The sequence below is a fragment of the Phyllostomus discolor genome, chromosome 3, assembly GCF_004126475.2.
Source record: "Phyllostomus discolor isolate MPI-MPIP mPhyDis1 chromosome 3, mPhyDis1.pri.v3, whole genome shotgun sequence".
NCBI lineage: Eukaryota > Metazoa > Chordata > Mammalia > Chiroptera > Phyllostomidae > Phyllostomus > Phyllostomus discolor.
In genome coordinates, this window is record NC_040905.2 from 152,379,646 (window position 1) to 152,403,040 (window position 23,395).

A 23,395-nucleotide genomic window follows, 5' to 3' on the forward strand; every position below is an offset into this window, starting at 1 on the left:
TTTTAACAGGGAACAAAATATATATTCTAATCTTCTAGGAAAGAAAAACTGAATATAGCATACGTAAAGGTTTATAATTAGAAGTTGTGGGGAAGGTTTTCTGATACATACCAAAATGTGTATCTTAATCCTCCCTATATGCCTCTTTATTTTTTTCCAATTTAAAAACCAAACAATTTAAATATGTAATGAAAATCATAAACGAGTGAGGATATCAGAAGAGTCTTCATAGATATCTATGTCTTTTTCTTTTTAAGTAATTAGAGATATCTTTTGAATTTCCAACTAGGTTAAGATGTTTAAAAATCTTATTAAATATAACTAAGCAAATGTAATGTTCAGGCACCTAAAAGCGTCGCCCCCCCCTGCACATTTTGCTGTTGAATTCATCCTCAAGGATAATTCATTGTGTCGCCATTATGTCCTTTTTGCTTGGGCTGTGATAAACCATGCATGACAATCATCCATTTGGCGTGAAAAGAGAATCTCAAGATCCAAAATCAATTCACACATGTTGAACCCAACCACACTGTTGTAGACATGCTGACTTTACAATACAGTCAGGCTTCTAGTTTCCTTTAATCATTATCTGATGTGTAGAACAATTCCAGTCCCTTCATGTGGACACAATTTAAATCCCAGACTGCAAGAAGAGGGGAAAGAATGTTTCCTTTTTACTTTCTTGGCATGCATTTCATATTTGTTGAAGTAATGAACTCAATATGCAGGACGACTCAGATAAACCAGTTTCACACGAGCTAGACTAGCTCCACGTCCCAGGGGAAAAGGAAAATATAAGGTAATTCCATTCACACAGCTCATACAGAATATGAAAGTCGTGTCATCATACTTGAAGAAGTCACTAATAAATAAAAACAAATAGCCCACTCTATAGGCCACCCAAATAAAGTTTTAATTTTGTGGGATTTTGTAATTTCTAAATTATGATATAAAGAGTAAGGAGACTGTCTACTACAGGAAATACTATTACTGTTTTGCAAATAAGGAAATTCGGATGTGGAAAGACTAAGCTGTGTGACTTGTCCATATTCACAGTTTGTAAACAGAAGTACCAGGATCCAAGTCCTACTCTTTCTGATTAAAATATATATATATATATATTTCCACCATGCCTAGCTACTGAACTACTGAAATAAAAAAATAACTGTGTCATTGGACATCAGGCCAACCTTGAAAGAACTGTTAGGAGCACAGCTGCTTGAGGTTCTCCATAGAGAAAACCAGTTGTACAAGTGACAGGAGGGTTAATCTACATTACTTCTCTCACAAAACAGGATGACACAAGAGTAATGGAGTGGCTGGTTTTTGCAGCTGGCATGCATATTTCAAACCAGTCAGCTCAGAACAATCTTTTGAATTAAACCAAATTAAGAGTAAAAACAGGCATTTGATGTATGTAAATTTATAAAACTGATATTAGTGAAAGGCCTTTCCTGACAGTCCTCTGGTCTCAGGTAATACCTCAGTCTCCTTGTGGAAAGCCTGGGAAAGCTTCTGCAGTTCACAATCAGATTGGGCTGCTTGTGCCTTTTCTTTCTCCCAACAGTGCAGCACATTTTGTAGTTCCACCTTCAGAGTGCTGATTAGAGCCTCTCTATCTGCACACTTAGTGCGCAGATGACTCAACTCCTTACTGACATCAGCCAGTTTATCCTGAAGGTCCTATAGGAGACACCAAAAATACAGGTTGTATGATGGCCAACCAATATATGGGTGGATTCATTATAAAGTGCATAATGAAGACTCTAAGAGCTTTAACATAAAAAAAAAACACAAAGGCAAGCATTTAATTATAATGCTAAACATTAAGGGATTTTATTTGAGTATTTTGTCTAAGTACAATACTTTAGCTGAAAAATTAGAAAATTTGTTATTTTAGCATTTAAACATAAAGTGCTAATAAGATAGCTTATTCCAAAGAGCTCCTTTATTTCAACCCACTATTAAAACATAACTTGGTGGTTCAGAAAAAAATTAAATAACATTTTAAGAATAAAACTCTTACATTTATAAAAACATTTCCTTCTCCATGAAATTCCAAATACTAATACAAAAAAATGTGGCAGAAAATTCTCCTATACAATTTATTCCTTACTTAAATTTTATGAAGTATGTAAACAACAAATGCAAGATGAACCAACACACACACAAATTCAGCAATACTAAGCAACTCTGAGAGTTGTTTCAGTATAGTTTTGCAAAACTGTAGTACATAAAAGCTGCAGAGAAAATAAAACAGTTTTCCTGGACCTGAGCCAGGTTTAGTCTTGGCCCATTACTAGGCATGACGTACTAAAAACAATGGCTCCACCCAAAAATGATGAAATTTGACTCCAAATACTGATGTGCTTATGAAGAGTGTATAATATGTATCTAAGAGTGGACACTAAATCTTAAATCAGTTTTTGAATCTATGGTATTATAACTAAGACTAAGAAATAAATTTTCCCATTAGCCAGAACAATTTCTAATCAAGTTTTATTTTTTAATGAAAAAATAGTCTGGTTACTTTGACCAACAAAAAATAAAAATTGTATTCAAATGTACTTAATAAGAAATAGGAAGCTATATTTTCAGATGTCTTTACTTTAAAACTTTCCCTAAGTAATTATATTTGCTCCTTAATACAAAAGGAAAAAGTTATTTAAAATCATAGTACCTTTATATTTTTAGTGTGGGCTTCTATCTTCTGTTTGGTAGAATCAAGTTCACTAGATGCCTTTTCCTTAGCATTGTTCACGCTGTTCAGCTGATAAGAGGAAATGTAAATAACTTCTTTATATTTTTCAAGGATGAATAACTCCAAATGTAACTTTTCAAAGGTTTTTATGCAATTACTTACTATAAATTTCTGAATAGTAATTGAGAGTCTTAAAAATTATTTTTGGTTAACTATGTAATTTCTGTCACAAGCCCACAGGGCTCAACAGAAAAGAAAGCATTCAAGCTTAAAATGTCAGTGATGTTACAGTATTTTTACTAGATGTCTGGACAAAGGATTTCATTCTTACTGTAAACAAATATAACTTTATTCTTAAAATCCTACTGGGCCAAAATGCCAGAAGCAGTGGCATGTATAAGGAAAGAAAAAAGGACAGAGCAAAAGACTGTTCTTTCTATACATCATGAGGGTATTCACAGGTCTCTCGCTCCATATGACAACTTCAGGGTCGGTCACATGCAGTCCTACTGGGAAGGCTTGTGGCAGGTCATCAGTTGGTCCTGCTCTGCTTGTGATTTATTTTCTTTGACAGTTCATTCTTCTTTCTGTCAGACTGCTCTTTTTGCTTTCTTTGCAGCCACCCCCTTGGTCTCCCCACTGCTGTCTCTGGCACTGGTTCACAACAAAGCACATTACTAAGCCAAAGCCTGCTGAGTCGACTTTTCAACTGTGCTAAGGATCATGTGACATTCATCCTCCCAAATAACAATTCGCTGTGGGTAATATGTTCCTAGTTACCCTGCAGCTTCCAGTCCTAGGCCTCAGAAGAGTTTCACAAACTACTAACAATTCAAGTTGTCTTGCCTCACTGGGAAAGACTTAGCAATATTTATTCTTCACAGAAATTTAATTATTTCAGTGGTCACTTTCTTTTATGCTTTTTGAACAATTACAAAGGGAATTAAGAAGGCTCACTTTTCCTTCTTTATTCACCTTATTAAAGTAATATAAGCTCCTTCTGAAATGTGAAATGTAATCGTTTCACAGTCTTTGAATTATATGAATGAAAGAGATAAACAAAAGGATAAAACACTAAATTCCATGCTGTGTAGTTTGTTTTTGGTTCAAACAATCTGTTTTGCTAATTGCATTTAATGTAATCACTTTATATTATCTAATTTGACAAAATGTAATTAAGCAAACTCTTCAGTTCTTAAAGCACAAATTCATAAAATATTTTAATATCCAAGAAAATTATCAACCCATACTTTAAATAATACAAATGAGATGATAAATAGAAGTATGAGCTTTTTCAATCAGCAAACTAAAAACTTCCAGGCTCCATCAAACAGACAATTGTTTTTAAAAACTTCTATCAACACTTCACTCACTTTAGAGAATGAAAACTAACATCTCTTTTTAATTCAGATTCCTACAATTTGTAGAAATCCTAACCTGGAATATTGATGATACCTAAATTTCCACTACCTATTCCAAATTTCATAAAAACACATTAAAATTTAAATATAACACATATTACAGTAACTTAAATGACTTGCATAGCTTTTGTATTAAAATAAAATAAATAGGTTTTGAAGTTCAAGAGTGACAGAGTCTTTACAACTTTAAAAATAACAGTGTGACCTAAGTTACAAAAACATAAGTGAGACACTACTTTAGGCCACACTTAAAGAACAATGACAGACAATTTATTATTTTTTGTATCTGTGAAGCTGCCAATTCAATATTCCCAATTTTTTTGACCTTTGTAACAAGCAAGGGATACGTACTGCTGCAGGCCGAAGGCTATATGTGTGGAGCCAAACAGAGCAAGTGTTACCTCATTAGATGCATCTTCCAGCTTGTTCTGGTAATCTGTCAAGGTACGCCTCAAAGTCTCAAGGACAACAGAGAAGCTGGGAGGTTTAGCTGTGTCCTTGTGGATGCCTAGAGAAAAATATAGGATGAAAGTATACCCTTAAAGTCAGAAGAAAATGAAAGCAAAGCAAACAGATAATTACAATCAGATAAAGCTGGAAAGACTTTATGAAATACCACATAGAGTCATTCTCCAAAGTATACTGTTGTATACTCAAATATTAATAGTCTTTCTAAACAAGTGGTCAAATTAAGTTCATAATGTCGAGTTCTAATTTATGGCTATGTTGTACCTCACAAGGCCCACACTATGGTCAGTAGTGAGCTCTTTTTCCCCCTCTCTCCTAAGTATCTGAAGTGTTTGTACACACCTGTTATCCAACAGTTAAGTGAATGGTCTCTACTAACATTGTCTAGGGGAGTTATATACACTTACTGTGGTCCTTGTGTTTCTGATCAGTCAGGTCTGTTGTGTTTAAACATTAATTTCCAAACCCAAGAGCACACAATTTTCTGTTATGCTTGGAAATACTCTTCAATCCATAAAATTCTCAAGTTACAATTTGAAATAAATAATGAATATGCTATTATCTACATAGGCCCACATCATGTTTCAATTAAAACCCTCAAAACTGATACTCACTGTAAAAATATGAGTATTGCCATGCTATACCTCAAACTATTTTAATTTTGTCAGGCCGTAAGTTCATTGAGCTAATCAAGGTTACTTGGTAAACTATAGTTCCAAATATTAATCCAAAATAATCAAAAGTTTTCAAAAACCACTTTAACCTGATTGCTAATTGTACTACCCTTTGTTAAAAAACAAGTAGAAAATTTAAAACATTCTTATTATTTTTATTTTCCTATTAAAATTTCTCCCTATATTTTACATTTAAATATTTGAATATTTCAGTATTTTGTATGTGCCCCAACTGGGGGTAAACCCGCAACCCAGGCATGTGCCCTAACCTGGAATAAAACTGGTGACCTTTTGCTTTGCAGGACTATGCTCCACCAACTGACCCACTAGGGTCAGGGCAACAAAGACAATTTTTAAAATAAGCATTCATAAAATATATTTTATTACTCATTGATTCATTCAATCAACTAATTTACTGAATTCCTACTACATACTAATCCAAGGCATTAGGCACATGGAAGCGAAAAAGACTGGTACAGTCTCTGTGCTCAGAGAATCTGCAGTCTAAAAAGAGGAAGAAAGATAGTAAAAAAATAATTATATTAAAGTCATTCATCCATTCTCCAAGTATTCAATTGCTGGAATTTAGGGGGAATATGAAAGAAGACAGTAATGAATGAAAGAAAGAAAAAGAGGGGGAAATATTTGGTTAATGATAGACCAACTTCATTCATCTCAGAGTACTGATGATATTTAGTGTTTCAATCTTAGACAAAATTGTATTAATAAATTTATTGCATTCATTAAAGTATAATTTGAATAGTATCTCAAGTATGGATACATCTCAGATTTTCTTAAACAGAAGAATATTTAACTTAAAAAAAACAAAAGTAATATGGAAACGACACATATCCCAGCCAGGAGCAAAGAAAAAAGACACTTCTCTAAACCACAATAATGGAGAGGACAGTATTTGTAATGACCGTAAGTTGGAAAGACAACTCATTAAAAATTTTATTAAAGGTTTTCCCAAATATATATTTTTAAAATTGTTCTCTTGCACAAGATAAAAACATGTAATGTATAATTCTTTTCTTTTGCTACTACACAAGTAGGCCATGAATAAATCATTCAAGGACACTCGGGAAATCTGCTAGCTTTTACAATAAGGGAGAAAACTTCCTCTTAGAAAGTCAGAATAAAATCATCTTAACATGAGTATTGAGAGGTGTGGGAAAAAAATGCCCTCTCCTTACTGACCCATGCACAGTCTTACATTTTACATAAAATTAAGTTGAGTTTCTTTGCCTGAATATGTTTATACAAAAGTTCAGTTGAAATACAAAGTATGTTTTATATCCCACCCATACCCATTATGAAAAGATATACAGCCCTGGCTGGTGTGGCTCAATGGATTGAGCACCGGACTGCGAAGCAAAGGGTCACCTGTTCAATTCCCAGTCAGGGCACATGCCTGGGTTGCAGGCCAGGTCTCCAGAAGGGGGCAAATGAGGGGCACCATACATTGATGTTTCTCTCCCTCTCTTTCCTCTCCCTTCCCCTCTCTCTAAGAAATAAAGTATTAAAAACAAAAAAGATTTTTTTTAAATGGTTAAAAAAAGATATACTTACTGGTCCCTTAAAACAACAAAATGCTTATAAATAAAAAGAAAGGGTCACTCAGGACCCAGGACCTTATTGACTGATTTAATTTAATCTATTAATATCCTAATCACTTCACTAAGGCCCCCGAAAACAATTGACCATTAAAGCTATTTTATCAGAGTAAAGTCTAAAAAAATTTTTTAATTGTGGTCATAAAAAACTTTTTAAATTACATTTTATTGATTATGCTTTCACAGTTGTCCTGATTTTCCCCCTTTACCCCTACATCCAGCACCCCCCACTCGTCAGGCAATCTTCCCACCATTGTTCATGTCCATGATTCATGAGTATAAGTTCTTTGGCTTCTCCATTTCCTATACTATTCTTAACCTGCCCTGTCTATTTTATACTTATCATTTATGCTTCTTATTCCCTGTACCTTTTCCCCCATGCTTCCCCTTCCTCCTCCCTGTTGCTAACCCTCCATGCGATCTCCATTTCTGATTCTAGTTGTTTGCTTAGTTTGTTTTAATTTGGGGGGTTTTTTTAGGTTCAGTTGTTGATAGTTTTGAGTTTGTTGTCATTTTAATGTTCATAGTTTTGATCTTCTTCAATTTCTTAGATAAGTCCCTTTAACATTTCATATAATAAGGGCTTGGTGATGATGAACTCCTTTAATTTGACCTTATCTGGGAAGCACTTTATCTGCCCTTCCATTCTAAATGATAGCTTTGCTGGATAGAGTAATCTTGGATGTAGGTCCTTGCTTTTTATCACTTTGAATACTTCTTTTCAGCCTCTTCTAGCCTGCAAAGTTTCTTTTGAGAAATCAGCTGTTAAGTCTTATGGAACTTCTTTGTAGGTAACTCTCTTCTCTTACCGCTTTTAAGATTCTCTCCTTATCTTTAATCTCTGGCAAATTAAATATGGTGTGTCTTGGTATGTTCCTCATTGGGCCCAATTTATTTAGGGTTCTCTGAGCTTCCTGGCTTGTATGTCTATTTCCTTTGCCAGATTGGGGAAGGCTCTTTCATTTTTTTTTCAAATAAGTTTTCAATTTCTTGCTCCTCCTCTTCTCCTTCTGGCCCCCACATGATTTGGATGTTGGAATGTTTAAAGTTGTCCCAGAGGTTCCTAAGACTCTCCTCATTTTTTTTAAATTCTTGTTTCTTGATTCCGTTCTGGTTGGATGTTCATTACTTCCTTTTGTTCCAAATCATTGACTTGAGTTTCCTTCCTTTCATTGTTGGTTCCCTGTACATTTTTCTTTATTTCACTTCATATAGCCTTCACTTCTTCCTTTATTTTGCACCCATACTCAACATTTCTGTGAGCATCCCGATTACCAGTGTTTTGAACTCTGCATGTTGTCCATCCCCTCATCACTTAGTTCTTTTTCTGGAGTTTTGATCTGTTCTTTCATTTGGGCCATATTTCCTTGTCTCTGCACACCTGTTACATTGTAAGGAGTAGAGCCTTAGGTATCCACCTGGGTGGGGCAATACACTTTGCTGCATTATGGTACTGTCTGTGGGGGAGAGCTAAGAGAGGTAAGAGAGGGAACCATCCTGCTTGCTCAGCTCTGGCCCTACTTTCATGAGACTGGCAATTTCTCCCTCAGTCACAACCCCCATAGGTTTGAGGCTATATTTCCTCACGCTGGAACCTTTGGTTGCACAGTCTGTCTCACTCCCCAGTTGCTCCTCCTGGTTTATCTGCATGTAAATGTGGGACCACCCACTCCACCAGCTGCCACCTCACATATCCCCTCCAGTGTCCTCTCCACCCTGGCTGCCAGTCTCCACCCCTGCCAGGATCCAGCCTTGGCAGGGTCTCAGGGTCCCCAAAGGAAGCACGGCTAAGGCAAAGAGACTGAAGCGAGACACCCAGTAGGGTGCCGGAGGACAGCCAGGTTTTTTGGGCCTGACTCACCGGGAAAAATCAATCTTTATTTTTATAGGGGAGGTTATACAACATTCAATACATAGTGTGATTATTAAAACAAAAACAGTTACCACAGAAATAATTTCTAAAAACACAAAAGGTTTTACAGATCAATCATGTTAAACAAAGAAATGACCGAAAAGTACAGGAGATCCCACAGATTAACCATATTAAACAAAGGTTATTTTGACCAAGAGGGTCATTAATCAGTTAGCCAACGAAGCTATATGGGCACAAACTTTCAGGTGCCAACTAGTAACTAGATATCTATTAAAATTCTAGGAATTGGTCTAAATTAAAAGAGTGCAAGGGGTGATTTATAGGTATATAGAAATCGACTATTATCCATTAAAATTAAATTTATCTCAAGCAGATAACTGATTTTTTGCCTATATTTTTTGATTTATACATCTTGAGGGGGGGCCATGTTTTGTGTTCATTTCCATATATTGAGATTATTATTCTCAACTAGAACTCCTTATTTCTATACACTCCTGTCCAGGGTATGGGAGGGGTAGTGGCTCTAATAAATCTTAAGCTTTCAAGTGGTGACTCCCTAAGAAACATTCCTAGCAACAGCTTCCTTCAGCATTCTGGCAGTTGGTCTGCCCATAGTTTAATTTTGTCCTTAACTTCCCAGATAAGGGAAACAGGCAACATTAGGGTTGCTAGGGGTCTCTATTCTGTGGTCAACAAGTCATTTAGCACAGAATCAGAGGCATCACGCAGATTTTTTATTATAACACACAGGTATCTAAAAATCCCACCACCTATTGCTAGCAGGGACAGGCATACAGGAGGAGATAGACAGGAGATCCGACCACAGTCGCCTCTGCTGTGCAAATGTGTCTCACCTGACCCGACTATGTAAAAGGTCAGCTATTGGTCGGCTCCTGACACACCCCTCCTAGCAATCTGAATGAATATTTCTTATTTAACTCCTTGGTTGTCAGACTTCCATACTGTTCTATTTTATGGCAGTTCTGTTTGGCTTTTTGCTTTTAAATTGGTTGTTTCCTTCTCTTGGTTGTGCTAGGAGGTGAAGCATACTACCTATGCCTGCATTTTGGCTGAACTCTCCAATAATGCCCCCTATTGGTACTTCTTAATCCCCTCATCTCTAACCCATTCTCTCACACCTCCATCCCATCTGGCAACCTCAAAATGCTCTACGTATCCATGACTCTGTCTCTGTTCTTGTTTGCTAAGTCTGTTTTTTAGATTCAATTGTTAATAGATTTGTATTTTTTGCCATTTTATTGTTCATAATTTTTATTTTCTTTTCCTTAAATAAGTCCCTTTAACATTTCATATAATAATGGCTTGGTGATGATGAACTCCTTTAGTTTTTTCATGTCTTGGAAGCTTTTTATTTTCTCTTCAATTCTAAATGTTAGCTTTGCTGGGTAGAGCAATTGTGGCTGTAGGTCCCTGCTTTTCATGACCTTGAATATTTCTTGACAATACTTTCTAGCCTGCAAACTTTTTTTGAGAAATCAGCTGACAGTCTTATGGGAACTCCCCCATAAGAAGGTAGTTACTTCTTTTCTCTTGCTGCTTTTAAGATTCTCTCTTTATCTTTAACCTTTGGCATTTTAATTATGGTCTGGGAGTGTATCTCTTTGTATCCATCTTGTTTGGGACTCTCTGTGCTTCCTGAATTTACATATCTATTTCCATCACCAAATTAGGGAAGTTTTCCTTCCTTATTTTTTCAAAGAGATTTCCAATTTCTTGCTCTTTCTCTTGTCCTTCTGGTACCCCTATATTGTGAATGTTGGGCCTCCTGAACTTGTCCCAGAGACTATTTATACTATACTCATTATTTTGGATTCTTTTTACTTCTTGTTGTTCCGATTGGTTGTTTTTGGCTTCCTTGCATTCCTTATCATTGACTTGACTCTCAGCTTCATACACTCTACTGTTGTTTCCCTGTAAATTGTTCTTTATTTCAATTAGTGTATCCTTTGTTTCTGACTGGATCTTTTATATGCTGTTGAGGTCTTTACTAAGTTCCTTGAGTATCCCTATAACCAGTGTTTTGAACTCTGTATCTGGTATGTTGCTTATCTCTATTTTGTTTAGCTCTTCTTCTGGAGTTTTGGTCTGTTTTTCATTTGGGCCCTGTTTCTTTGTCTGCTCATTTTGGCAGCCTTCCTGTGTTTCGATGTATCAGGTAGAGCTGCTTTGACTCTATGTCCTGGTAGTGTGGCCTAATGTAGTATGTGTCCTGTAGGATCAGTAGCACAGCCATCCCTATCACACAAGCTGGGAATTCAAGGTGCACCCTTCGTGTGGGCTGTGTACACCCTTGTCTTATAGTTGAGCCTTGGTTGCTATTGGCATATCAATGGCAAGGATTTACCCATGCTAGACAGCAGAAGGGACTGGCTATGGCCACTGACCACCAACCTCCATCCTTTGTTCAGGATCTGCTGTGCAGGGTCAGGGTGGTGATGCTCCAACATGGCCTGTAGCAGTGCACCAGCCCTGACATTTCCCAGGTGGTACAGGCCAAGATCAGCCCTGACCTGTGTCTTGCCCGGGGCCACCCTGCCTGAGCTGTAAAGCAATCTGGGATGGTTGCTACTTATACTGGTTTTGGAGATTCCCAGGTGAAGGCAAGCTGTGAATCTAGGCTGGCTGCTGCTAGTGCAGGTCCTGAGGCTCACTGAGGTCAGCTGTTGCTTGTTTAAGAGGATTTAGGAACTTGTAAAGCATGAGCCAAGACCAGCCATTCATACAGAAAAGCAGCTTGGGTAGACCTGTAAGATGGGTGGGGCAGAGTCTCTGGGGATCTCCTAGGAGGGTTATGGCCTCTTTATACAACCACAGTGTTAGCCATGTGGCACCAGCCTGTGGGCTCTGAGGGGGGAAGGTTTAGAAAAGGGTCAATGGCCTATGCTCACCCTGGTGCCAGACACTCCAGTGTCTCGCTGTATACCACTGGTGCCTTTCAAGCTGCTACCCTGGTGCTGGAGCTCAGAGGGAGTGAATCTGAGTAGGTGAGTCCATCTATGGGTTCTTCAAGAGGAACTGCTTCAGGCTCCAGAAGTTTCTTCCACCAACTCATTCCCCGCTGTATGGGCTTGGGGGACTGGTGTTGAGCTGGGACTCCTTGCTCCCAAGATATCCCTCCTGAATTTTTATCCACCAGACATGAGTGAGGGACCATTCTGTTCCATGTCTGTACCCCTCCTACCAGTCTGGATGGATGTGGTTTCTTTAATTCCGTAGTTGTCAGATTTCCATTCAGCTCAATTTCTGACAGTTCTGAGTGATAGTTGTTGTATATATTTTATTTTAGTTGTAATTTTGATGTGGTTGTATAAAGAGGTCATAAATAACTTTTCAAAAGTCAAAGTCCAAAAGACAAAGGACTGAGCTTAAAAATAAAAAGGTATATTATAGAATATGAGTAGTCATATTCATCCTCAGCATTGGAAAAAATCCTTTTATCTAATTTTGTTCTTTTAATTGTATCATAAAACATAGAAATTAACATTCAAATGGGTTTTATTTTCACCTGAAAAAAGTCCAAACAGGTAATACACTGATAACTATGATAATTCCTTTTTCATTTTAAAAGTACTAAAATATAAACATTCTGTGGGCCATTATACTTTTCAAACTGAGACCGCATTCTGTCTATTAACTCATCTTATTCACTGAGATCAAAAACAAACACTTTCATCATCCTGCAAACATTGGTGCCCACTCTGGTGTTTTTAAGGGGAATGGCTCATAACTCTTCTAACATATGGGATGTACTTAAGTTCCCTGGGACAGTTCAAAAAACACTTCCTTAACCAAGGTTTAAGAAATGCTTTGGTTAGGGGAGTCCAGGCTCTGTGTGGCCTGATAAGCCCCATGTAGCTAGAAGATTATGGATAACTCAGAAGTGATGCCATTAGGCTGGGTTCCCTGAATTCAGTGAGGATGATGGCATCTTGGGTGATGCAAGCCAAGGAATAACACTTAACTTCCAGAGACAAAACAGACATTGACACCAAAACAGGCAGTGGAGTCACAGCAATAAACAAAATGACTACCCACGGAGATGATAGATTTGGCTAACTGATCATGGTGTTCCTAGGACTAAAATAGATAGGCATTCTACCTAATTGTTACCTGATCTGTATAGAAAACCTCTAGGTCTGACTACCAGAAGTAGGACTTAACAAAAACAGAGTACTGGCCCTCAACCAATTCTCAGACAAAAGCTAGTTCAGACCTAGCACCCTCTGAATAAAGAGGATGGGTCCTCAAAGAAACATGTGACCCTTTACCAGGATAATCGTGTACTGGTGAAGGGAAGTTAACCACACTTATGAGGGGAAACTGGACACTGGATCTGAATGGGTCCTAGAGACCTAAAATGCATTGTGGTTCACTAGTTAGGGCAGGGTTTATGGAGGTCAGGTGATTACCTAAGTTTTCGCTAAAGTCTATCTCCAGTGGGCCTAGGAGATATCTGAACCCACCTCATAGTTTTCTCCCCAGTTTGGAATATGTAGTTAGAAAAGACAAATGCAGAAACTGGCACAATGTCCACATTGGTAACCTGACCCATGGAGAGAGGGACTTACAGAGGAAAAAGAACAAGTAGAAAATAGTAAATCAAAAACAATGCAAGCCCTGGCTGGTGTAGCTCAGTGGATTGAGCTCGGGCTGGGAACCAAAGTGTCCCAGGTTCGATTCCCAGCCAGGGTACATGCCTGGGTTGCAGGCCATAACCCCCAGCAACCGCACATTGATGTTTCTCTCTCTCTCTCTATCTCCCTCCCTTCCCTCTCTAAAAATAAATAAAATCTTTAAAAAAAAAAAAAAAAAGCAATGCCACCTTTCTTAAGAGACTACAGAGATTAGTGCCTCTGCTAAGGACTTACAAGGTAAAGGGGTGGTTGGTTATTCAACTCACCTGTCTGGCTTGTACAGAATACAGATGGATTTTCAAGAATGACAGTAAATTATTACATGTCTAATCACATGTGACTCCAATATAGCTGTACTTAAAGAAGTAGTTTCATTGATGGAGCATATCAGTACATTTCCTGGCAAATGGAATGAAGTTATTTCTTTTATCCCTTTAATAAAAACCACCAAAACAGTTTCTTTCAACTGGCAAGGCCAGCAATCTACCTTCACTGCCCTATATCAGAACTATATCAACTCTAGCCCTCTGTCATAACACAGTCTGCAGAAATCTTGATCAACTGTCCATTCCAGATGACATCACATATTCTACTTAGTTCTCTACCAAGATGTCATTCTGACTGCTCAAGTTCAAGCAAGTCAAGGGTGGCAGGTGCTTATAGAATAGTAGTGAAGTAAAGTCCTCCCAGTAGACAGAACTTCAAGTAATGAACCTGGCTGTTATTTTGGCTGAGATAAGACATAACCAAAGGTACAAATATATACCAATATGGGTGTTAGCTAATAGTTTGGCTGAATAGTCAGGGACTCAAAATGAACACAATTGTCCGTGGTCTGGGCAAGAGTATATTTGAGAACCGATCTCTTCAAATGGTCACTGTGCCTGGAGCATTATTCAGTACCTAAATAATGAGGGAACCAAGAGGAAGCATTCTGTGGACATCAGCTAGCATCTTTCTCCAGCCACCAGTGTCCATACAGCAAGTGTAATGGCACAGTAAAGGGCAAAAAGGGAGTCATGGCAAATGAATAATACATGAGCTCAGCAACACAGACTTCCATTCACCAAGTCTGATAGGATCACAACCCCTTCCTTGGTTGAATGCCAAACCTATCAATAGCAAAGACAAACACTAAACCCAAGATATGGCACTATTGTCTAGGTGGACCAGCCAGCCATGCAGTGGCAAGTCGATTATACTATGTCACTACCATCATGGAATGAGCCAATTAGTCTTACTAAGATATACATTACTCTGGATAGAGATTTTCCTTCCCTGATCATAATGTTTCTGCTGAAATCATCATCCATTAATTTAAAAAATACCTTGTTCACCACTAAGTATTCCACATAGCATTGCTTCTAACCAGAGAACTCATGGTATACCAAATAATGTATGGAAATGGGCTAATTTTCATAGAATTCCTATGGTCTTCCTATGTTTCTCATCCCTCAGAAGTAGCTGGCATACAGAATAGCAGAATGGCTTTTTGAAGATTCACAATACTGGATGGATGGCCACACTTTGTAAGATACAGATAATATCCCCCAGGAGACATGTGCTCTGAGTCAGCAATCAATGCATGTTGTGTTTCTCCCATAGGCAGGATTCACCAATTCTGGAATCAAATGTTAGAAAAAGGAGTGGTTCATTTCACTTTACACCTAATAGTCCTTACTGAAATGTCTGCTTCCCCCCTCAGAAACTATGGACTCTACTGATCTAAATCTGAATTCCCAAGGGTGAAATGCTTCCACCATGGGACACGGCATCATTCCATTATAATGGAAGCTAAGAATGTAACCTGATTATTTCTGGACTTTTTTTTGCTAGGAAACCAAAAAACAAAGGACAATCAATCTTGATCATCAAGGGAAAACTGGTCTTAAGAAAGAGTATGTCCAAAATGCAAGACAGCTCACAGAGGATCTTAGTACACTCACGTTCTGTGATAAAAATTAATAGCCAGCAATCCCACTTCTGGGTATATATCAAAAGAACTGAAAGCAGGGTCCTGAAGAGGTATCTGTATATGCATGTTCATAGCAGTGCTATTCAAAGTAGCTAAGAGGTGGAAGCAACCCAAAGTTCCATCAATGGATGAGTATATAAATAAAACGTGGTATATGCATATAATGGAATATTATTCATGCTTAATAAAAAAGAAACTCCTGTCACATACTATAACACAGATGAACCTTCAGGACATTATGCTAAGTGAAATAAGCCAATCACAAAAAGACAAATACTATATCTAAAGTAGTCAAATTCATAAAGACAGAAAGCACAGTGGTGGTTTAGGGGGGGGCTGGAGGGAAAGGGGAAAGGAGACATGATGGTTAATTTGTGTGTAAACCTGACTGGGTCATGGACCCAGATTTTAGTTAAATATTATTTCTGGATGAGTCTCCAAGGATGTTTCTGGAAGAGACTAACATCTGAATCAGTAAATTAAGTGAAGCAGATTGCCCTCGCCAATACATGTGGGCCTCATCCAATTCTTTGAAGGCCTGACAGAATAAAAGGCTAAGAAAGAAGGAATCCTTTCTGTTTTTAAGCTGGACCTCAGTCTTCTCCTACCTTTGGATCAGACTCTCACTGGAACTCACACCATCAGCTCTTCTATGGTTCTTAGAACATCCAAGTGAGACTAGAACTAACCCATCAGCTCTCCTGGGTCTTCAGTTTGCCAATAGCAAACTGGATTTCTCCAGTGAGAAATGGTAGATTTCTCAGCCACCATAACCATGTGATTAATGACCCCGTTAGAGAATGTTGAGTATTCTTACCGAAGTCCCTCCCTTGGATTTCACAAACTGAAGCTATGAGCACAGTACAGTAGGGCAAGTTTGTTTTGTTACCCTCAGTGAATTAGGAGAAGGGAAAAGGAGAGAAGAAATTGGCAAATGACACCAAAAGAGACCTGTGTGCTGCTACTATAAGCATTCTCGGCTTGCCAGTAACTCATTAATCTCTAGTTAAAATGTACCAGCATGAGGTTCACCAAAACAATTAAAATTCTCAAGAAAATACTTGCTATAGGCAATAATTATTTATTACAGAAAGAAAGGGAAACAGAAAAGTCCAATTTCTTGTCCTGATTTCCCTAACAGCAGTCCCTGAAACCGCCCAATTTCTGGGTTATATATACATACCTAAATGCATCAAACACTGTTACTGTTATTTCCTAGGGTCTTTCAGCCTCTCCAGGAAAAAGAACAAGAATACCTCTGGAATATTATAAATGACTTCCTCAAGGAAAGAAAGGTTGAAGAAGGTTGGAGGGCTCTGTCTCAGTCAACACAGAAGGCAACCACCCTGAGGAGGATCCAAGACTAAGCCACAAGAAAAACTTTCTTTTATGAACCTAATGAAGGAAAAGTCACCTTCTATATTTTGCTGGCATCCTCGAGCAGAGGTGAACTGTATTAGAAGAAATACTTGAGGCAGAAAGACGACATGGGATCAAAGTGGGAAAAGATTTCTCCCCTTACACATCCTACTATAAGAATTTCTACGAGAAAAGAAATGAGGTATGAGCAACTAGGGTACTTCAATTCAGCAGAAAGTAGAAATAGGAAATAAATATCCCTGATCAAATAAAGTGATTCTATCTTGCCTAATGATAGTAGGCAATCAAGGTGACACTTCTAGGACCCATGTAAGACTGTACATCTTTTCCGCTGAGGGTTAATTTTCCTGGCTACTCCTCACAGGTTGCTACCCAAAAGGCTGTGATCTCTATAGAGATTCTATGACTATCTTTATAAACTCAAAAACTTAAATGCAAATGTAATGTAGACCTTCAACCTAATATTAATTCATTCACGCTCTTATTCATACTCAACAAATATTTAGTGAGTAACTGCCATGGGCCAAGTATTATTCCAGCTGATTAAAACACATTAGTAAATAAAAGAGACAAAGATCCTTGCCCTCTAAGATCCTTTAAACCTATAAAAATTAACTAATGATGGTTAATTTTCTGTGTCAAGTTGACTCAGCTAAAGCATGCATATATAACCGGAAAAGCATTATTTCTAGGTTTGTTTGTGAGGGTATTTTAAAAGAAATTAGCATCTGAATAAGTAGACTGAGTAAAGATTCCCCCTCACCAATGTGGGTGGGCATTGTCTAAGCCATTGCTTCCCCAACCCCATTTAACAGACCAAAAACATGGAAAAAAAACAAATTCTCTTTCTTCCTGAGATGGGACTTCCATCTTCCACCCTTGGACATCAGAGCTCCTAGTTCTTGGGCTTTCAGACTCCAGAACTTACACCAGCAGACCCAGGTAGTCAGGCCCTTGGACTCAGACTGAATTATACTACCAGCTTTCCTGGTTCTTCAACTTACAGAGGACACATCATAGGATTTCTAAAGCCTCCATAAGTATGTGAACTATTCTAATAATAAACTTCCTTATATATATCTCTATATATATATACACACATAGAGATACCTATCTATATGTATACAGATAGGTATAATATATAATCTATATTATATAAGATATATATAATAGATACATATTTTCATCTATACAATATACACATTTATATAGGATATATACATATATCTTATTTGGTCTGTTTTTCTGAAGAACCTTGACAATACAGATATAATGATAAATGCACCAAATAATATATTAAATCACAATAAATGCTATTGGGGGAGAAAGTAGAGCAGAAGGACAGAGGTAGTGAGGCAAGTGGCATGGGAATGGGTAGTGGGTAAGCCTTCTGGAGAAGGTGAGATTTGAGCATGGATTAAAGGAAGATGACAAAGAAAGATATGCAGATATATCTTATTGAGGTGATGAACTTTCCAGGTAGGAGAAAGGGTCAGCACAAAGGTCCCCAAGGCAAGAGTACCTTGATGTGTTCAAGGTATGTATATCGGAAGCCAGAGTGGCCCAAACACAGGGAGGGAGATGATGAATAACAGGTCAAAGGGATGACAAGGGATAGGAGCAGGCCTTGTAAGATCTTGCACGCCATAGCTAGCACTTCAGCTTCTACTCTTAGTGAAATGCAGAACACAGCAAGGTTTAGGGTGGAGGAGTGACATGCTGTAACGTAGGATTTCAAATGATCGTTCTGGTGGCTATACAGAAAACAGACTACAGGGAAACAATGAGGAAGCAAAGAGACCAGTGAGTCAGAAGGAGAGGAGGTACAGAAGGCATTCAGGAAATAAGGTATAAACCGTGACACTGATCACCAGGGAGGACACCAAGTTAAACCCTCTATCTAAATAAATTCCTTAATGTCTTGGACTAAATGAAACTTTGTCTCATCTGCTACATGGAGATAAGGTGATAGTTACTCTTGCTTCAGAAATATTTCCTAATATAGAAGATCACCAAATCTAAAGAAGGCAGGGAACAGAACATCTAGCAACTGCTGTCAACTCCAGACTAAAATTCACTCAGTAAAATAATTTTCATTCATTGCATTTTAAAGAGCAAGTCAAAAAAAACAAAGAAAGAAACAATTTTATAACCATTCCTCTAAATTTCTACCATGGATTAATTTTTCTGAAACGGAAGTGTCTGGGTCAGGGGGGACAGTATATACATTGAACTGAAAGGTATAAAGAGGTAATAAAAGGGAGTATAACACTATTGCCATAACTGCAAAACAGAGGATCTGTCTGGAAAGCTCTTCCCAATATAACTGAATTAATTTTGCAGCAAGTTCTAAGGCTATGCTACATTACATAGTAAGAATATGACCCTATTTGAAGTAGTTTTTTTCTCAAAGATGTATCTACACTATATTACACACATGCACATGTACACACATATACACACAGTGTACATCCTTGAATTAGCCTAAGATAAGTTTAAAATTACTTCATTTAGGATAAGCAAAATATTTGGCCATCTTTGTGTAGCTAAAGCCAGACCTAATTCAGTAGGCAATCTTAATTGTTTAGATTCTCCCATAAAATATTAAACAATAAAGTTTATTATATATGTCCCTCTTGATGAAGTAACAAAAACCCAACCTCAGCTGGTATAAACAGAGAGTCCATTACAGGTACAGAGGGCCATTCCATGGAAGTCAAGAGCAAGAATGATGTCAGGTCCCAAGCAGCTATGTGAATCAGGGTATCAGCAGGTAATAAGATGACACACTTGGAAGGTTTCATCAAGAGAAAACTTATTGAAAGAGACTATTTACAGAAATGTAGACAGGTTAAGATAATTAATTTAAAAATGTGATGAGGCACCAACAACTATCAAGAGTAGAAAAATCAATACCACGTCTAAGTGTAAAGGGTCAAGTTGACAAAAGGCTGTCACCATAGGCTAATACCATCCACAGCTGTGGAAGAGGACCTGCTTAACAGGAGGTGGTGCTGCTGAAAAATGAAGCCACTACCAGAAACACACTGGACCAGAGGAAGCAGAGGAAATGAATACCCCGACTTCGTTTTTCCTTCCTTTCTTCCTCTTATTCTGCTAGCGCACCCACTGTCCAAATCCAGGCAGAAGCCAGAGGCCAAAGGAGCCCCAATCACACAGTTTATAGAGGTCAGTCACTACAAGGCAAAACAGACTGGAGGAGAATGGTTCTTGGTGGGTAAAACTGTGAATAACCTGCTCAGGTTATTGAGCTCAGTGGACACACAGACCACTCTATAATGGTACAAAAATCATGAATGCAGCACACAGTCCCATTTCCAGAAGTGGTTTCTCTGTAATGCATACAGTGTGCATATATATGGGAAACCAGGAAATTTTAAAAAATGGTTACTAAAAGAATAAAAAGAAAAACTTTAACAGAAGACAATTCTTTTTCTGTAGGCTTAGTAACAGCTCGTGAGTTGCTTTGTTATCAATGATTTCATTTTAAAATTCAAGTGAGACAGGGCTTCATTATTCTTAGCTTTTCTAACTCTGAAGTAATATTTAAAATAATGTTGAGGTGTAAGATAAGCTATTATAATAATTTAATACTTTTTAAATATTCTTACACCATTACACAATGATACATCTCAATAATAAAAACAGTACCATTATAAAAGTAAATTTTATCCCCCAAAGCTTTATCAAATATATTTGAAAACTGGATATCCATATTTTTTATTCCACTTTTATATTCCTTGATTTTTTTCCACAGTAACAAACCATGAAACAAAAGGAAGTTACACATTAATTTCATAAAACTACTGCTAAAAATATGAAGGATGAAAGCAGACCCCAGAAGTAGATAATAGCAAAGCATATTAAATTTCTAATAGTTCACCAATAGAAATTTGCAGGTTCATTAGGTAAAAATGGGCCTTGATCACATCCTTTTACTCTTTCTAGGACTACAAACTTGCCTGAACTTGAGAGTTTCCTAAAGAACTCATTTGCCAAATATCTGTTTCTTTTAAAAAGACAGAGTCCTGGAACTCAATTTTAAAGTGTAAGGAATTTCATCATATGTGCTTTTTGAACAATACCATTGAGTCAGAAAACAACTAAATAATTCAAGGCTGACAGTGTGGCAAAAGAAAGCTGAAGTAGAAAAGTGAAAGTAGTTCAGTCAAAGTTACCATAGCACATAAAATGGCAGACGCACAAAACTCAAGGAAGCAGAAATCATGAACAGCATTCATCAGCCAACTAAGGTTCTCACTAGTTTTCAAAATATAACTACCTAGTATACAATTTTTATAGTTCTTTATCATATTAAGTGCACTGAAACCAAAATGTTCCACCTAAGCACTTTTATCTAGAGAGAATATATACAGGGCAATAGGAAATGAAGGAGAAAAACAGCTTAGAAAGCCACATGTAGAGTATGCGCTGTTACAGCCTGTGTCCTACATAACCTTTTGAATGCATGACCTTTAAGTTGCTGAAGGTTGCCTCAGAATTTGGCTCAGTTTGATCGAAACATCTGCTCCCCTTGCAGGTACACTGTGAGGACTTTTTTCTCAGTTGGATTCAGAACACAGCAAGTGAGCCCTTGTCTGTCCAATCACACAGACCCCGACACTTGTAAATCAAGTTCTGGGAGGACAGCAGCAGGTCCACATTCCATCACCCTTTCTCAGCCAGCTAGGCCAACTGACTGCTGTGAGGACTGTTCTTATCATGTCATCAGATCAAAACACGGTGAGATGAGGGACTATGAGAGGCATCTGCAGAATTCCCAAAATGTAGTGACTTTGGAACACTGACAGATGCATCTGTCATTTTATACCTTCAACTAACCTGATGTCCATTGGCCCGACACAGTAAAGCTGTCCAAGATCGATTCCAGTTCTTTCACGTTATTTTCACATGTCTCTACTAGAAAAGCCTGGTGCTTCTTAGCCTTTTAATTAAGAAAAAATTACACATAATAAGGTCACACATAAGAGCTGCAGATTTTTTTATGTGAACATATGTACAACAATTAAGGATAAACAAGCTAATAATTATCCCCATTCAAGTTTATTATTAATAAACCTCTCTCTGTCTTAATCATATCTTTTAGTTGGTTTAACGTAACACTGTATAAGGTCTCAGTAAAAATTTACTGAGGCCTTACTGCCAGACACTATTCCAAGTACTTTACATATAGTAATTCTTTTTATTCTTACAACAACCCTATGAGGGAAGGGCTATTATTATACCAATTTTACAGATAAGAAAATTGAGGCACAGAGGAATTAAGGAACACTTTAAACAATCATGCTGGCACTCATGCAGAAAATTGCCAGATAGTGGTCCAGAGTGAATGCAGTGAGACCAATTACAAGGAACTATACCAGTCTACGTAAGAGGTGATGGTGGCTTAGGCTAAGGTGTTAGGAGTAAAAAGGGGTTTATACACTAGAAAAATACTTAGAAGATAGAAGGACCAGACCTTGGTAACATTGAATTGGGTTAGATGATGTTGATTGGATTAGACTTGACTGGATTAGATTGGATTGGACTATTGGAAATTATACTGGATATAATTTCACTTACATGTGAAATCTAATGAACAAAATAAACAAAACAGAAAGAGACCCATAGATACAGAGAACAGACCAACAGCTGTCAGAGAGGAGTGGGTTTGTGGGACTGGGTGAATAAGGTTAAGGGATGAAGCAGTACCAGTTGGTAGTTGCAGAACAGCCAGAGATGCAAACTGCAGCATGGACAATACAGTCGATAATGTCAAGATAACGGCATATGGGGACAGGTGGGTGGTTTGGGCAGTGGGGGCACCACTCAGTAGAGTGCATGGTTTTCTGGCCACTTTGCTATATATCAGAAACTGGTGCAGAATAGAATTGAATGTAAACTGTAATTGAAAAATTAAAAATAAAAAGTAAAAAAATAAATTGGGAAATGTTACTCCTCCAATTTTATTCTTTTTCAAGATTATATTGGCTACTCTACATGTCTTGCATTTCCATATGAATTTTAGGATCTGCTTGTCAGTTTCTGCAGAAAGCCATCTGGGATTTTGATAGAAAATACATTTAATTTATACATCAGTTTAAGAGTACTAATATTTTAACAAGTAACAACATTAACTCTTACAATCCAGGAACATAGGATGTCTGTCCATTTACTTAGGTCTTAATTTCTTTCAGTGATGATTTGTAGTTTTTAGCCTATAATGCTTGCACTTCTTTTGTTGGTATTCCTAAGTGTTTCATTTTTTTATGGTACTGTAAATGGAATTATTCCTTTAATTTCATTTTTGGATTATTCATAGCTATTACACAGATAATTGATTTTGTGTATTGATCTTGCACTGTATCCACAACCTTGCTAAACTCATTTATTAACTCTAATAGTCAATAGTAGGATGTGTGTGTATACTCCTTAGAATTTTTAATATACAAGATCATATCATCTGTCAAGAGAGTTTATTTCTTCCTTTCCAAAATGCATACCTTTTCATTTTTCTTGCCTAACTGCCCTGGCTGCAACCTCCAGTAAAATGCTGGTGAAAGTCTAAATCCTTGTCTTGAGCCTGATCTTTAGGAGCCAGCATTTAGTCT

At 37.5% G+C, this 23,395-nt stretch overlaps 1 protein-coding gene across 4 annotated transcripts in view; it reads right to left on the reverse strand.

Moving 5' to 3' along the window:
* CCDC171 (coiled-coil domain containing 171) overlaps positions 1-23,395 on the reverse strand; it is a 312,135-nt gene that overhangs the window by 185,313 nt on the left and 103,427 nt on the right. For all 4 annotated transcript variants that reach the window (XM_028512445.2, XM_036021569.1, XM_028512435.2 and 1 more), the window contains 4 exons: positions 21,627-21,729; positions 4,524-4,630; positions 2,681-2,770; positions 1,483-1,683 (listed from right to left, as the gene is read on the reverse strand). In XM_028512445.2, coding sequence (XP_028368246.1) covers positions 1,483-1,683; positions 2,681-2,770; positions 4,524-4,630; positions 21,627-21,729 — 501 coding nt within the window. The remainder of the gene's footprint in view (positions 1-1,482; positions 1,684-2,680; positions 2,771-4,523; positions 4,631-21,626; positions 21,730-23,395) is intronic.